The sequence below is a fragment of the Zerene cesonia genome, chromosome 16 (genome assembly GCF_012273895.1).
Source record: "Zerene cesonia ecotype Mississippi chromosome 16, Zerene_cesonia_1.1, whole genome shotgun sequence".
In the NCBI taxonomy this organism is placed as follows: Eukaryota; Metazoa; Arthropoda; class Insecta; order Lepidoptera; family Pieridae; genus Zerene; species Zerene cesonia.
Genome location: NC_052117.1, coordinates 4,651,720 through 4,667,562, shown reverse-complemented (window position 1 = coordinate 4,667,562; position 15,843 = coordinate 4,651,720). Strand labels below are relative to the sequence as shown.

Genomic DNA, 15,843 nt, shown 5'->3' with positions numbered 1-15,843 from the left:
TATTATTTTCTCTTCACAATCTCTTAGAGACTTAAACTGAATGTTCCAAAAAATAATATCACATCATAAAAAGTGCTTCTTTCCTTTTTCCTTCAAAAAAATAAAACATTCAGCTATAATCATTTAAAATAAAATTTGATATTGAGAATTTTGTTCTGGCATTTGAGCGTAAATTTGGCCACATTGTTGTAGACCAGGGGACCAAAAATGTTAGAGAACAAGTATATAGTAAAGTGTATATATAGTATAGAGTGTTGAAATATATAGATCTTATACCTTTAAACGAGCAATTCTTGTATATATATATACATATATATATATATATATATATATATATATATATATAATTGGAATCTCGGAATCGGCTCCAACGATTTTCATGAAATTTAGTATACAGGGGGATTCGGGGGCGATAAATCGATCTAGCTAGGATTTTTTTTTAGAAAATGTCATATTCGTGTTTTATTTCTGTTTTTTTCCCGACATCTATTGGTGAATAATAATACTATTTTGCTTCGTAGATAGCTGGACAACTGAAATAACACATAGGCACTTTTTATACCGATATTCCTACGGGATACGGTTACGCAGCACGCTTACGCGGTTTCAACCGCGGGTCACAGCTAGTACATACTTAAGAGTCATTACCGATAAAAAGAAAACAGTATTGAATGTTAAAAATATTTATTTCTCCCTTGACTTGAAATGAAAATTATTGTACCTGAAAGAAAAATGATGGCAAGTTCAATAATATAAAATATTTTAATTGATTCGTGTACGAAGCCTTCATGAATTGGGTCAAATATGCGCAATGACATTTACTGATGAAGATAATGTGCTTATTAGATTCGAATTGTCTAACTATATAATTCCTAGTATTTATTGTAGAAATACATGTAATCATTGATTTACTTGGATTAGGATTTATAAGAACCCTTTCAATATAATAAACAAAAAATTCAAAAGAAGATAAATTGATTCAGCAAAAACTTCTGTTTGGTTTGGTAGTTTTATTTATTTATTTTTTGTTTATTTCCTAAATGAAGGCATCAAGGAATCGATTATTGAATAATAAAAAACATTATTAATAAGTGATGTTGCAAAGAAAAATAAACATTAATCATCTAATGATATCCATTAGAATAATAAAAACATGTATTAAAAAGGTTCACCAATTTACCTCTGGTGGGACTCGAACCCACAATCCTCGGCTTAGGAGGCCGATGCCTTATCCATTGGGCCACAGAGGCGTGCGGCAGAAAGGCGCGTAAACCGCACCAGTTCGGCGCCGACGACGGTATGTGACTACGTCACGGTTGCGTCACTTACCACGAATAATTACTGCTACTACTGATAAAAATCTCTATCGGAGTGTGATTATAACATACTATCTCATTGAATGTATTCGATTGGAAGACCTTGATTATCTGTATTTCTTGTTTAAATGTGCGCGTGACTACAGTTTTTACAAATTCAAAACTTAAATTTATAATTTATCTCTTTTCAATAAAACATTCTTACCGGAACATTAAACTTTTATCATAAAAATGTATTTTAAGACAGATGAGTACCTAGCAACCCTATGAGTCTATTTTTGCAGCCGCCTTTCAAAAAATAAAAGAAAATCATAGCAGCTTAAGATTAAAAGACGTTTTGTTCACTGTTTTATCTTTCCTTAGCATAAAACAGTAGATAGGTACGTTACCTTATTCATTATACATAACAAGGAAAACAAGAACCAGTTTGGCAATCACACCTCCGCAATGATTCAATTAGCGGTGTTTTAACATTTAATTTCGAATCGTGAAACCATACAGTTGACAAAATTAAATGAAAAAGAGAATTCATCATGCTCGTAGATCCATTGTCGGTTCCAATTATGAATAGTTATTCAATAATAATTTATTTACTCAACTACACTTTGAGCGCTTTCGAATTGATATTACCTACAAATTATTTACACGCGGCGAAAACCAGAGTTTCGAAAAGTTTCCGAAAGATCTGGTAATAAAATCTCTAATTGATTTTTTTTTCTTTCAATATATGAATGATAATCAGTAGAGATCTGTATCATGCATATTTTATTCATGTATTTACTAGTTAGGCAAGTATCTAATATCGTGTTCTAAAGTTTTAAGTATAATAAGCTACCTTTATCAGTTTAGTTCAACCCAGCAAAAACCGATGTGAGCAAATGGTATAAATTAAAAACAAAATAATTAATTGAAAGCTCGAATGCAAGTTGCAGAAATAAAACCTCACTATGTTTTGTTGCTGAGAATTTTGTATTAAATGCTGAAATACAGTGAATGATACCTATCATTTTAGAATCTTAATGAAGCAGACACGTTTTTTCTTAATTTGACACCCGGGTGACAATCTTTTTTTAAACAACTTTATATTAAATTTAGAAAAAAAACAAACATGAAATTTGAGTAACGTCTCTGTTAAAAATATAAAACTAATGTGCATGCATTTCCCCATGAAATTATGACTAAACATTCGATAGCGCATTTATCCAGGAATATCATACCGAAAACAGCTTGATAATATTCCTTCATTTTGATTATTTCGAATAAGGCGAAAATTTCGAACACCTTGTTTATCCTGCATAGTTAGTTTATAAAATATAATTTAAATAAGTCAAATAGTGGAGTAGAAATTAGGCCAGAATCAAGACTACGATTTTTTGTTTATGCTTTTCAGACGGCATCTGATCTTGTCCTTATCAAGCGCAAGCGCTTGGAGAGTGCCAGCCCTAATTTTTCAAATACCCAATTTTTCAACTGCTTTTCAACCCAAAATTTCCCCTTAAATTTAAATCCCAGATAAAGCGGTAATTTTTACAAAATCAATTTCGATTAAACGGCTTACAGTAAATAACTTATTGTATATCTATAACTATTTTAACTATTTTAATCTGTGGGTCTTTGGTACATTGTAATAATATTTCCTTCGCTCAATAAATTCATCATTAAACCATTTTTCGTATAACTCTTATTCTTCAACTCACCATTTTCTTTGTCTTAGTTGGTAAAACTTACAGACCTAGCAACTCCACTGTTAATTAACAAACTCAAAATTTACATTATTGGCCCTTATATTGGATTAACTCACAACCTAATCTGCTTATGAATTAAATTCGAGCAATGTTTTACTTGAAAATACAATTTCCTTCACCAAATTGTCTGATATAAATGAATAAACAAAAAATTGTGTGTTTAAACCGAAAAAAAATATGTCACAATAATTATGGAATCATCATAAAAATGGATTTATGCAAAAATATATAAGTTGTATTTGGAAACGCTTAATAAATTTTACGCTTAATAATTTTGATATGTGGTAGTCGAGCACGCTTCGGCATGAAGCATGAAGCCAGCATCCAGCTCGCACAGGGGAAGTACCACACTCCCACAGAAGACAGGCGTGAAACAGCATTGTGCTGTGTTTCGTTCGGTGGGGTGAGGGAGCCGGAGGCCCATATCCTTTTCCCTACCCTTCCCAGTCCTTTCCTTTATTCATCTCGACAATCCATTCTTAATCCCGTCCCAATTTAAAGTCGGCAATCCATTTATAGATGCGTAAAGTCTGCAATGGACCTTATGCCTCTTCAAATGTTCATGGGCAGTGGTAGCGCTTACCATCAGGCGCCTCACCAACTCCACGCCCACTGTGACTTAAAAAAAATAGAATGTATTTTAATAAATACATATATACCTAGGAGGCAGGTTACACATTAAACAACCGTTTATACATAACTTTTTGCTCATATATTATTACATCAATAATCATTTTTAACATACAATAGTTTAATATGAATATGAACATATGCGACATATTCAACTATTAAATAAGCAGATACACTCTCTACATTCGGCTTTTAATATAAATTGCTAAGTGAAAACCAATATTTTTAACAAAAGCTACCCATAAGCACACTATTTCATATAAAAAATTACAATAGTACTTTTATGATAATACATAATTATTATTCAACGACTGCATGAACATAAATCGATGTAGATGACAATACTAGCTAGTATTGAATCTAGCTACTATAGAAAAAAAAAAATTAATAATTCCCCACTCTCATATCTCATTTTATATAAAAACCATTAACTTTTATACACTTCATTCAATTGCACTTTTCATAATATAAATATGTGAGAACCATGCGTGATTCATCAAATTTCTGTATTATAATATAAAATAATTTAATTGAGACTAAATATCAACGTAAAAATAGATTAAATGGTTCTCACTTTAATGAAAAATACCTAATACATCTAATATATAAAATTCTCGTGTCACAGTTTTCGTTGCCATACTCCTGCGAAACGGCTTGACCGATTTTGATGAAATTTTTTGTGCTTATCCGGTATCTATGAGAATCGGCCAACATCTATTTTTCATCCCTCTAAATGATCAGAGTAAGGCAGAACAGCGTTTGCCGGGTGCTGCTAGTGTGATATAAAAACGTATCAATTAACCCTATGAGAAATTTATGAGCTGTATATTTTTGATTGACTGCGACACATGCACGTTACTCCTAACGTTTTTAATTATTTGGCTTCCTCAATGCGAAATAAAGAAAAGATTTCCCTAATTATTACAAAACAGTAGTCTACAACAAGTGTGTGAAGGATGACTAAATTATGTGTTTACTATTTTACACTTTTTCAAATTTGTTCGCTAAGATACATAGATTAATTACTTTAGTAGATAAAATATCAAAACAGGAAAAGTGGCCCAAATATAACAGGATCTCATGTTGTATTTGGTCAATTCCCTATGTTGCCAGTACTTAAAAATGTTACAATATAAATAAGACTCAATCAAAAGAATCTAAGACTCAAAATTTAATGATTATTGTATTTTACATAATGGAATTTGCGAACACGCTCATTTAACTTAAATGTATTTATTTCTCCGTAAAAAGTATTGTCAATTACGAACCGATTCAAACGATTTATCAAGTATTATAGCGAATTAATGCCTGAAAAAGACACGTTCATATTTTTTCCTATTTATCTAAATACAAAATTCGATATAAAACGATATTATTTATCAAGTCTACAGGAGTAGTGCACAATATCTCCATTGGGATAGCGTACGAAGGCGCTTTGGTTTCCGAATCGCTTCTTACAAACCGGACACACATTGTAGTCATTGATAACTATGCTCTTCGACTCGTGGAATTGTTTCATTTCATGTACCTGAAAACATTTATGATTTCAATTATGATGATTTATTTGAAACAACAAACGGACTCCATATAAACTTACTTTCGTAATCTATATCTACTATAAAAATGGAAAAATGTCGACCATGTGGCAGGGTTAAAACCGGCATCTTTCGCCTTTGATATATTCATCAAAATCCTTACCGAGGCTTTTGAATATTTTTTTGTTATTGGCATGAACCCTGTCTATCGGGATAATGACTTGGGTTTCATTATTTAATATTCATAATTTATTTAATTACATATTTATAATAAATAAAATACTAGCCTGTGTATGTTCAGCATACAACAATCCTTTGAGTACTTGTGTCCTTCGCTTTAACGTGAGCTGGCTGTCTAGAGCGCTCTCTAAGAAACTCTTTAGTCTGCCTAAAGGCACTCCGTCGGGTAATACTGACAATGCCTGGAAAAATTAAGGGTAACATTAAGAAATATTACAATGCTTACTAACATTAAAGAGAAAGTGTTTGTTTGATTGTATTAGTTAAATCGAATCCGCTGCGCCAATTTTAGCGAAAGACGATAATGGAAACACGTTTTTAAGGTGATAGCGAAAGTTTTTGTTTAATTTTTTCAATCATTTTTTTTTAATGAATCATAAATGACTTCCGACAAGGAATTATACGTGGCTACTGCTCTATTTATAGTAGATTTAATTATAAATTATTATAAATATCCTGTATATTAAGTTCTCAAAAGGAGAAATTGGCTTTGGTTTCGATCCTACTTGCAATCACTTAACTTCAAAATTAAGAACCAACAATTGATGATAGGGTTAAGATATGAGTTGTATAAAAACAAAATATTTATATTTTTGCTTTATATTAATAATGCTGAAGAGTTTTTTTATTACAACGATGTAATATCAGTAACAACTGGACCGATCATAATTCTTTATAAGATAGGTGTGTAAAATTTACACAATAGATACGTCGGACTGAAATGTATTTTTAATTTATCATCATAATAAATAATAAATAATAATAAAATTTTATTTTCACCAAAAAGGATACATACATACATATAAGTATCATAAGCGTACTAAATAAACCAAAACGCTCAATTTACCAACACGATACATACAACTGACCTTAATAGGAGATATTTTATCAGCATGCTTTTCCAATATACCAAGAGCTGTCTCCAGGTCGGGAACGGACGCATTCGGGTGTCTAGCTACATTGGCCAGTGGACCGGTCAGTGGCGTAGCTTGATCGGGGTTCATTAATATCCTCATTAGTATAACATATACGTCTAAATTCTTATCGTTAGATCTCTCCCATACATTATCACAGTAACGAATTGCTCGCTCCACGTCGCCTGGAATGGAATGAATGTGATATGTAATGTTATGTAAGTTTGATCGAATTATTAAAAAAAAATAGTACGAAATATTCCTTATTTAAATCAGAATTAAAAAAAAAACATTTGTAACGTGTTTTTCATAATATTTTTACACATACCAAGTATTTGCACATAAATAGCCAACGCCTGCTCATGCCTCCCGAGCTTTCCCAGTATAATGGCTCTCTCTTCGAACAATGTATCATTAGGGAAGTGTAATATAACCCTCTCAGGTGTGTAATTGAACGATTTCTCCAAAAACGCCACTAATTTCGCTTTTATATGCTGCAATTCCTCTTCGGTCGAATTGGCTTTTTTATCCGTGATTTTCTCTCTATACATACTTATTAAGGCGTCGTGGAATAGGGCATTTGTGTCATTCCACGTGTGTATAACATGTTCTAGATATGGTATCACCAGTGGTTCGTGTTCTCGAAGCAAAAAGTCTAGAACTCTCGGTCGGGGTAAATTTTCCACTTCGACGATGTCTTCGGTGAATATTTTTAAACCTTCTTCTGGATGCTCTTTTAATATCCAGTCGGAGAATTTGAATATTAAATTGATATGCTCGGCGCCTGTTATATAAAAGTATGATTAAAAATCCAAGAGTTTGAAATAAGAGATTATTATAACATCGGGATAATTATATATTATAACTTTGATATTATTGTTATTACTTATACTATAATATATACCTATACTATAAATGCGAAAGTTGCTATGTCTTCTCAAAAAGGACCAAACAAGGCCGAAAGTGAGACGGAAATGCGAGGAAAGCCCCGGTACTTCCTTCTCTTTTGATTTTACTATGCGGACATGGCCGCAAGGGAAAATCATTCAAACCGGTGGAAAGTTTGTCTCAAATTTATGAGAAAATCATATAATATATGTATATTATACCATATATAACTAGTTTTAAAATAAAAATTATTGAAATTGATATACGAGTATTTTCTTCAGTCTCACCTAAATGTTGCAAATAGTTCTTAGTCCTATGATATCCTTTTAAGCTAGAATCCGGTTGCTTAGCCTGTTCGCGCAGTAATTGTAACGCCTTTGTATGCTGTCCCTTAGTCTGGTACAATATAATGAGTTCCGAATGTTTCCCGTGCTGGAGCAATGTCTTCTCTGCTTCTTCTAAACGACAATTATTTAGACGCAATAAGGGAGCAACGAACGCGTCGTTTGTCTGGAAAAAATATATTGAAAGCAGTTGTCAGTTTATAATTTTTAAAAACAGAACAGAAAAAAGAAACTATGAAGTAATTGTAAACTAATCTAAAGATTGTTAAATCTACACATTTTAAATACATCTCTACACATTCTACATTGTTAATACAGTTTTTTTTCCGATAATGTAAAAAACACATTTTTAGATATTTTAAACAACCATGACATAGCAACCTATAGCACCAAACCACCAAAGTCATCAGCAAATATAACTTTTAATAAACTTTTGTCTAATTATTAAAAACAAAGCTTTACAAAATCATGTACATGTACCTGTAAATAACATTTCAACAGCGTAGTATCGATCAGCTCCAACTGCTGAGCGACATTCCGTTGACTAGAAGTCTCGTCTTTACTGCCGCTTGCGTCTGAATTCTTGCCTATCCTCGACCTTAACTCCACTAAATATTCTATCAACGCGTTCAATGCGTTTTCGAGATCTTTCCCCTTTAATTTCTTCTCTTTGGTTTCCGATCCAGACTTATTATCTAACTCGGGAAACAGTTTTATTACGTCCGCTGGGTCTGTGTTTAATTTGATGAATTCTTTCATTGATCGTGAATATTCTTTATTGTCGAATAGCTCAAGGGCGAATAGCATTTGAATGGAATGTATAGTTTGCTTCTTTTCTTCTGGTGAACATTCGGATAAATTCTGTAAATAAAGTGTTACATACTATTATTACGCTCCTATTGAAGCACATTTTTATGTCACAGTCACAGGTAAGCGCTACCACCGCCCATGAACATTTAGAAAGGCATAAGGTCCATTGCAGACCGTACGCCTCTACGAATGGATTGCCGACTTTAAATTGGGAAGGGATTAAGAAAGGATTGGCAAGAGGAATAAAGGAAAGGATTGGGAAGAGTAAGGAAAAGGATATGGGCCTTCGGCTCCCCCGCTCACCGAACGAAACACAGCAGAATACTATTTCACGCCGGTCTTCTGTGGGAGTGTGGTACTTCCCCGGTGCGAGCTGGCCCAATTCGTGCCGAAGCGTGCTCAACCATCACATACAAAATTAATTATAGATCATAAACGCATAAAACACTTGATAGAGTTTTAAATTGCTTTGATGTAACACAGAATGTATATAAATAAGAGAAGTTTCTAAACCACAACAACTAATAATTGTAATAAATAACACAATTACAAAAGCTAATTAACATTAAGACACTCAATTCTGAGCACACAAAAAAAGAACAAAAATAATTCACCTACGTTCAATAAAGTAATTATTTTCGCTTGCCGTTTTTTCACTTTAAAATGAAACATTTTTGTAATTGAATATAAAGGAATTTTATAATATATCGGCCAACTTTACCGCTACACCGATCTAAACTGAATCCGAATATAAATGTAAATTTTCCTGTTATAATAAATCGACACCATGGTTGTTGGGATATACATTGTAAATATAAAACCGTTTTAACAGTCAAGACAGAATAACTGTTTTTTTTTTTGTGTATTAAATCTAAATTTTAATATTTCAAATTTTTAACAAGGGAAAAGGCGAGTTCTAATCCGGTCTCATTATCGTGTTGTTTTTTATATATTTCAAATATTTTAGAAAATCATAATATAATATTATGGTATTGTAAATTGTTAAAATCAGTCATGAAAAAAGTATAGTAAAAAATTTATAGCTTTTAAGGGTTTACTTTGATTTATTTACTTAAGCCTGTCTAGAAATTATAATTGCGCAATATGTTTCTTAAAAAAATACGTTAAATATTATTTAAGATAACATCACTAGATTAGATATAAGATAATATTCTATATTGCAACATAATTAGAAAGAATTAAAAATATTGATATGTAATTACCGTTAAATCTATGGCTATCTGAAAGTGTTTGTCCTTGAGTAGTTGCTGTCTCTGTACGGTTACATCCACGGCGCTCAAACACCAGACTTGTCCCACCGAAGACACAAATATTAAACCACGCTTATATCTATAGAAAATTAAATATTAAACAGAACATTGATAACAATGTAACAAATGTAAAAAAAAGTCTTGTTAGTTACACAACTCAAGAATAGCTGAATGATTTGATATGTTGGCATTGTCTCTACGTAGTATAATAACTTTTAAGAATCGGAAAACTTACAAAAATGTCTACCCTCTACCCTTCCGCCATGTCAGGGCTAGTGCTAGGTTGTAATATATTATAATTTCACCAACACATGCCACTTAACGATAACTCGACACATATTACCAAACAATGTTTCAACTCTCAAATGATCTAATGTTAAAAAAAAACCAATATCTATCTAAATCGATTGGACGCTTATATAAGTAGAAAATCTTACCGATACATCAGTCTGGCCTTATTCAAATCGGGCAATGTTTGAATAAATAAAGCCGGCTCAACAGTCTGAACAACCACATTGTCTTGTAGCAAACCCAGGATAAATGGTTCATCCCATACTGAAACAATTTCAATCAAGCTCATAATTGTAATATTGTGTAATCACTGCTTCTTTTGAAACTACTATTAAATTAGTTAAAAAAATAATGATTTGTAAATACTTATTGAATCTTCATTATAGTTTAAATGCTTGTAACTACAGCACTAATAAGTTGTTTATATATATTACAGAAGGAGCTGAGATGCATATAAAAAGTATGGCTTAACAACTATGAATTATTTATAAAATAATATGCATATTCAAGCACAGACAAATGCATATTCAAATTAACTGTAATCTTACTTCTAACCGATTCTCCTTACCAACAGCAATAGGAGCATCAGTCCACTTTATGGTTTTCTTTATTTCTATAGCTTCCTCCTTTGCTTCCTCTACAAGAACAGAAGTATTGTCTCTGCCCAGAAGGAATGATGTCTCCGTATATTTGGCTATAGTAGGCTCTAGGGATTTGGAACTACTTGTTGGAAAAAGTTCTTTTGGATTATGTGATGATAGCTGAAATATTTTAGTAAATAATATGAATTTTCAATTGACAAAGAAAAATTATTATTTGTAAAAGATTATGAGAGTATTTGTGACATAGCTTTTATAGATTTAAAGACATACATGACAGAAGACAGAAGAAATATATGTGTATGCAAAATGTACCTTTAACTTAGTAACTAAATGCCTTAAATTTTTTTATTTCTGAGTATTTTAAAACGAAAAATGTTGATAAAATTTAAACAATTTCTCAACTTAAGAAATATTTATTGTGTTACTTCCTCTTCTTACTTATTACTTCTTTTTCTTAAAAATTTATGAAGAAATGATTAACAATGACATTGAATACTTACATCAAAAAATGTATATTCGCCTTTAAACCCTACACACAGATACTGCTGGCCCCAAGCCATCACCTTAGGTACATCTGGTATTGTAAAGTCAAACAGGTGTTTTTTAAACTCTCCATTCTTTCCATAGTATAGTTGCAATTTCCTTCTCACAGCCACACATAAGTGAACAACTGAATTAGATTCACCGGTCATTGATGTTGCTGACTGAAAATATTTTAAATACAGTAGACCCGTGGTAATCCGAGAAACATGTGGCAGTGTCAGACCATTGAATGTGTGGGATTATAGAGGACTGCTTATAGACTCTCCCCAATTATAGCCCTGCCTATTTTACAAAAGAGTACTTACCCTGTGATTTGACAAATTAGAGATTAAAGGATAAGATAAGATGTAGATAGTCCAGCCTCCTGAGTTACAAATTATACTTCATGATGTATGTCAAGTTTAATAAACTTAATAACACAACAGAATGCTAACATTTATTACCTAAGACAAATGAATGTATTTTAAAGCAATTTGAAGCAAAGCAATATCTTAACATCTAATTCAATAGAGAGTACATACCAGTTATAAACTGTTTGATCATTTATGATGAACATGAAGATTGTAACAAAATAAGAAATTCAATAATTATAAATGTTAAGGATTACATGGGGCACCAGATAAGCCAGGGATCGGTTTGCTGCAACTTCAGTGTACCATAACCATATTCATCCTTCTTTTTATAAACATATAAACACTAATTTACAGTATCAAGTTACCTTGTTATCAAGTGCAAATAAAGAAGCTCCTTTAGTATCTGAAAATGTCTTGACTAAGGGAAAATTGACACCATTTATATCATAAGATGAAAGCAAATTATCTGTTAGACACAGTAATAATTTGTCCTCTGAAAAAAACAAGGTATAGATTTTAGATAGAACAATGCACACCTAAATTTTAAATTAGATGATTAAGTATTATTGATTTTAACTATTGTAAATAAGAGTAACAAACTATGAATGCTAGATTAATATTACATAAGACTGGTGTATCTTTTATTAAACTTACCTGGTATAATTTCAATTTGTTGTATTGGTTTTTTACTAAAGTTTTTACAGTAACGGAGCATTTTTAGTTCATACTTTTTATTATCATTATTTACTGATAATGAGTACATCAAAAGATGCCCTTGTCGTGTTCCCAAGAAGAGATTTCCATCTAGAAAAGCAAAAATTAAGGTAAGTCACACCTACTAAGTTTTGAAAATTTTAAAGGCAGATAAAGATTTATTACTCACCATATGCAGCTATAGTTTCTATTTGAACAGATGCATTAAGCAGGTGAGTTACCTCATACGCCTCGTGCATTATTGTTAATTTTTGTTATAATTACAAAATAAGAAATATCTTCTAATTTCTTGCTTTAAATAAACCTAATAGTACTTAAGTTATGCTTTTATCACGCCAATAAAAATATATAAACGGCACTATTTGTTAACATTCAAAAAGAAAGAAAAGATCAAAAGATTTATTTTATTGAAATTATTCATAACAATATTTAGTTAATTTTATTTTACAAAGCAAAACAGAACATGACAGAGTTAATTTGACATAAGAATTGTCATTACACAAGTGCCAAATAATGTCAAATTCTATCATTGCCACTAAAGAAAAAGATGAATCATTTCACATAAAACCCATCAAGCGTTGAGATTTAAGCCCAAGGCCTACACAGTTGCCTATGTTAAAAAACTAAGCATTATCTCTTCAGCGGAATTTAATTTATCGTTTATTGAACCTGTTTAAAGATTTTTACAATTACACCAAAGCTATTTGCCCCAATTCGTGAAGCGTGCTCGACAGCTACCTGAAGTCTGAACGTTTGTTATATTAGAGCGTAATTCTCATGTCAGATTGCATCAGGCTGATTTTATACGGAAACGTAGGGTGACACGTGTCCATTCTTTATATCAATGTTTTTTTGATTGTGACAATGTGGTGACTTCTTACTGTACTACTTCTTTTTACTAGAATACTAAATACATCATGAACGATTACTTTGTTTGATGAATGTTAGTTTATTAACGTCATAAACCTTGTAACAATAAGGGAAAAATTGGTATATGTGAAATAAAAAACCATGGTACTATTCATTTAATATTTACTTTTATAATTATGTTATTTTCATTCATAACTAACAACGATATGGAGTTACAATGTATTCAAATTCAGTAAAACAAATTAAAACAAAATACAAATTTCACTCACTATTAAATTTAATATTACAGTACTAGTAATAAGAAAACTCTTTTACTTTAAATAATTTATATAAGTCAACCCCATTTCGAAGTATGTATTACTGAAAATTCTCGAGTAGTAAAAGTGCACGTAAATCGTGAAAGTGAGAATTTAAACGGGTTAAAGATGTCGCAATAACATCACTTCAAACATCAGGTCACTAGTGTGTCTAACTTTTTACACAGAGGGTCTTCAGAAGCAACGTCGATTACAAAATTCATAATAGGTAGACTTAATAAAATATGCATATCTAAACTATCGTACTCCTTACTGTTCCGGCGCGACCTCGCTAGTTGCTCCTGCGCCCGAGTGCGAGTGCGAGTGCGAGCGCCGCTGCGCGCGAGGCCGCACCCAGCAAGTGCGAGCGCAAACCGCCCTCTACCGATTAACTTTACTCAAGAGTCATACCATAAAGATAATAATAATTATAATAATAATATATTTACACGAATTATAAAGGTGTGTCAGCAAATCAATAGCCTTAGGGACGACAACTAAGCTCCACTATGTGTGATTTGAAATCTCGCGCCGAGCGCGTTATATTCTTAACAAACTAGAAATTTATACGTAATTAGTACATACATAATAGTAATACAAGTGTGTATTATATACGCGGCCGAAGCCTGTAGCTTTCATTGATGGGTATTTTCAATTATTACAGCATGCAAAATGCGATAGATGCGCGGTTGTATGAAAAGAATATTGTATTTCTATTATAATAAATATAAAATAAAATAAACTCTGGTCAATGAAGACACGAAAACGTTATTGTGACTCTAGGAGGTCAGAGAAGACCTGTGTTACCAAATTCGTAATGCCTCTCGGCAACAGAATTTGTACAATAATTATTTACTAATTAAAAAAATTGGTGCAAAATCACACCCAATGTTATGAATTAAAGCTACATCTAAACCATGAATAAAAGAGTTCATTACTTTATATTAAAAAGGCTTTAATACCTCCGCTAATTTGTAACTGTACGCCAACTTTTAAGTGCAAAATGAAATTGCCCAAATACGTACTTAAAACTATGACAATGAATTTATTTTTAATATTACTTTATAAATGACTACTTATATCGTGTTCTCAATGACAAATTTTACATAGCAGAAATATGATTTATCGATTATTTTATAGAATACAATATTATCGAAAAAACTATGACATTACAATAGGACACAGACAGTGCAATCAAATACATTATACAATTATCCAGCGTTGGATAAGAAAAGGTACGCCGCAATAAAAAAAATGTCTAATATAGAAGTTGCCAGAATAAACAAATATCTATATTGTAGTTATTCTAAATTTTTTATATCTTTGAATTGTTTATACAAATACATTATATTCTGAGATATCATTTAATTAAAAATTATCCTGAGAGATCAGTTTATGCTAGTTATAAAAATTTACAAGTATGCTTTGTATGTATGCGATAAAATATACCGTCTGCTCCAGAGCTACATCACTAGGCATACTTCGCGCAAGTCACGTCAGTGATACGTTCCGACAATAAATATTCTAATTCTACTCAAATCCTCTAAGGGTTACACGGCACAAGCGGAATAACGACTTTTCTAAATATATTCCTCTATAGAAATGTTGTAATGAGTGAAGCGAGCTTGTGATGCCATTAGAATAAGAAGGCGCTGCGTGATGACGCTAATATTTTCAATATCAACAAATGAATAGATTTTATACAAATCAAATCGAGTTCAATTTATCCAGACGATAGTTATCTGTCGTTTACCAAAACCGACGTTAAAAATCCAGTATAATAGGTATGTACACAAAGGAGTTTGAGCTTACAAAAGTACAAAGTAATCACATCGCGACGGTTTAGAATCTACTGTGGATTTACCCTTCTTACCGACTACGACAGCTCAAGCTTTATCGACAATTACACTACAGTATCACACGATTACTCGCCGAAAACACCTATTATGCATAAAATTTTTCCCGATGACCAACACAAAAATACTATCACTAATTTTAGCGTACAAACGACTCTCAATCTACGTTCCGAGCGAATCGCGAAGCCCGCAGGAAACACACGGCCAGCTGCAATCGAATGTAGAAATTAGTGAATTCGAAACACAGCCACAACTATGTTAAGTTTATTCAATGCGCTCGGCCGGCCGCGTATTACCGTGAAACGAGACGCAGGCGCTTCTAGCAAATTCTCGATAACCTACAGATCGCCCCGGACGTCGGCGCCGACATCGAAAGCTTCACATCGATACAGGCACTCGTATCGGACTAAAGCGTATTCAGGAACGCGGTAGCGGTTAGTGTCAACCGACTGCGTGTCATTGATATCGGAAGATCCTAGATCGGTACGGTGGTTTGTATAGTTGTGGATTTAAGTGGAGCGTGTGTGTGGGGGGGGAATCTAGGACGTTCGATAAGGATGTACGAGTTGCAAGCCGTTAGACACGTGGGCCGGAAAGCGAGGGGCGGGGCGAGGGGGCGCTGGGG

At 32.4% G+C, this 15,843-nt stretch overlaps 2 protein-coding genes and 1 non-coding gene across 4 annotated transcripts in view; 1 reads left to right on the top strand and 2 right to left on the bottom strand.

Moving 5' to 3' along the window:
- Positions 1–15,843, top strand: part of LOC119832751 (semaphorin-2A-like) — a 511,596-nt gene that overhangs the window by 412,032 nt on the left and 83,721 nt on the right. The gene's annotated exons all lie outside the window — the stretch shown is intronic.
- On the bottom strand, positions 1,178–1,250 carry Trnar-ccu. Its single transcript has one exon. It is a non-coding gene; the product is annotated as a tRNA-Arg (tRNA).
- On the bottom strand, positions 4,474–12,678 carry LOC119832749 (vam6/Vps39-like protein). Its single transcript, XM_038356482.1, has 13 exons — positions 12,366–12,678; positions 12,137–12,286; positions 11,848–11,975; positions 11,087–11,290; positions 10,553–10,745; positions 10,131–10,248; positions 9,646–9,772; positions 8,093–8,473; positions 7,556–7,778; positions 6,709–7,164; positions 6,336–6,565; positions 5,514–5,648; positions 4,474–5,219 (listed from the first exon to the last, which is right to left on the bottom strand). Exons 1-13 carry the CDS (start codon positions 12,433–12,435, stop codon positions 5,064–5,066), a joined length of 2,571 nt encoding a protein of 856 aa, XP_038212410.1. The 5' UTR covers positions 12,436–12,678; the 3' UTR covers positions 4,474–5,063.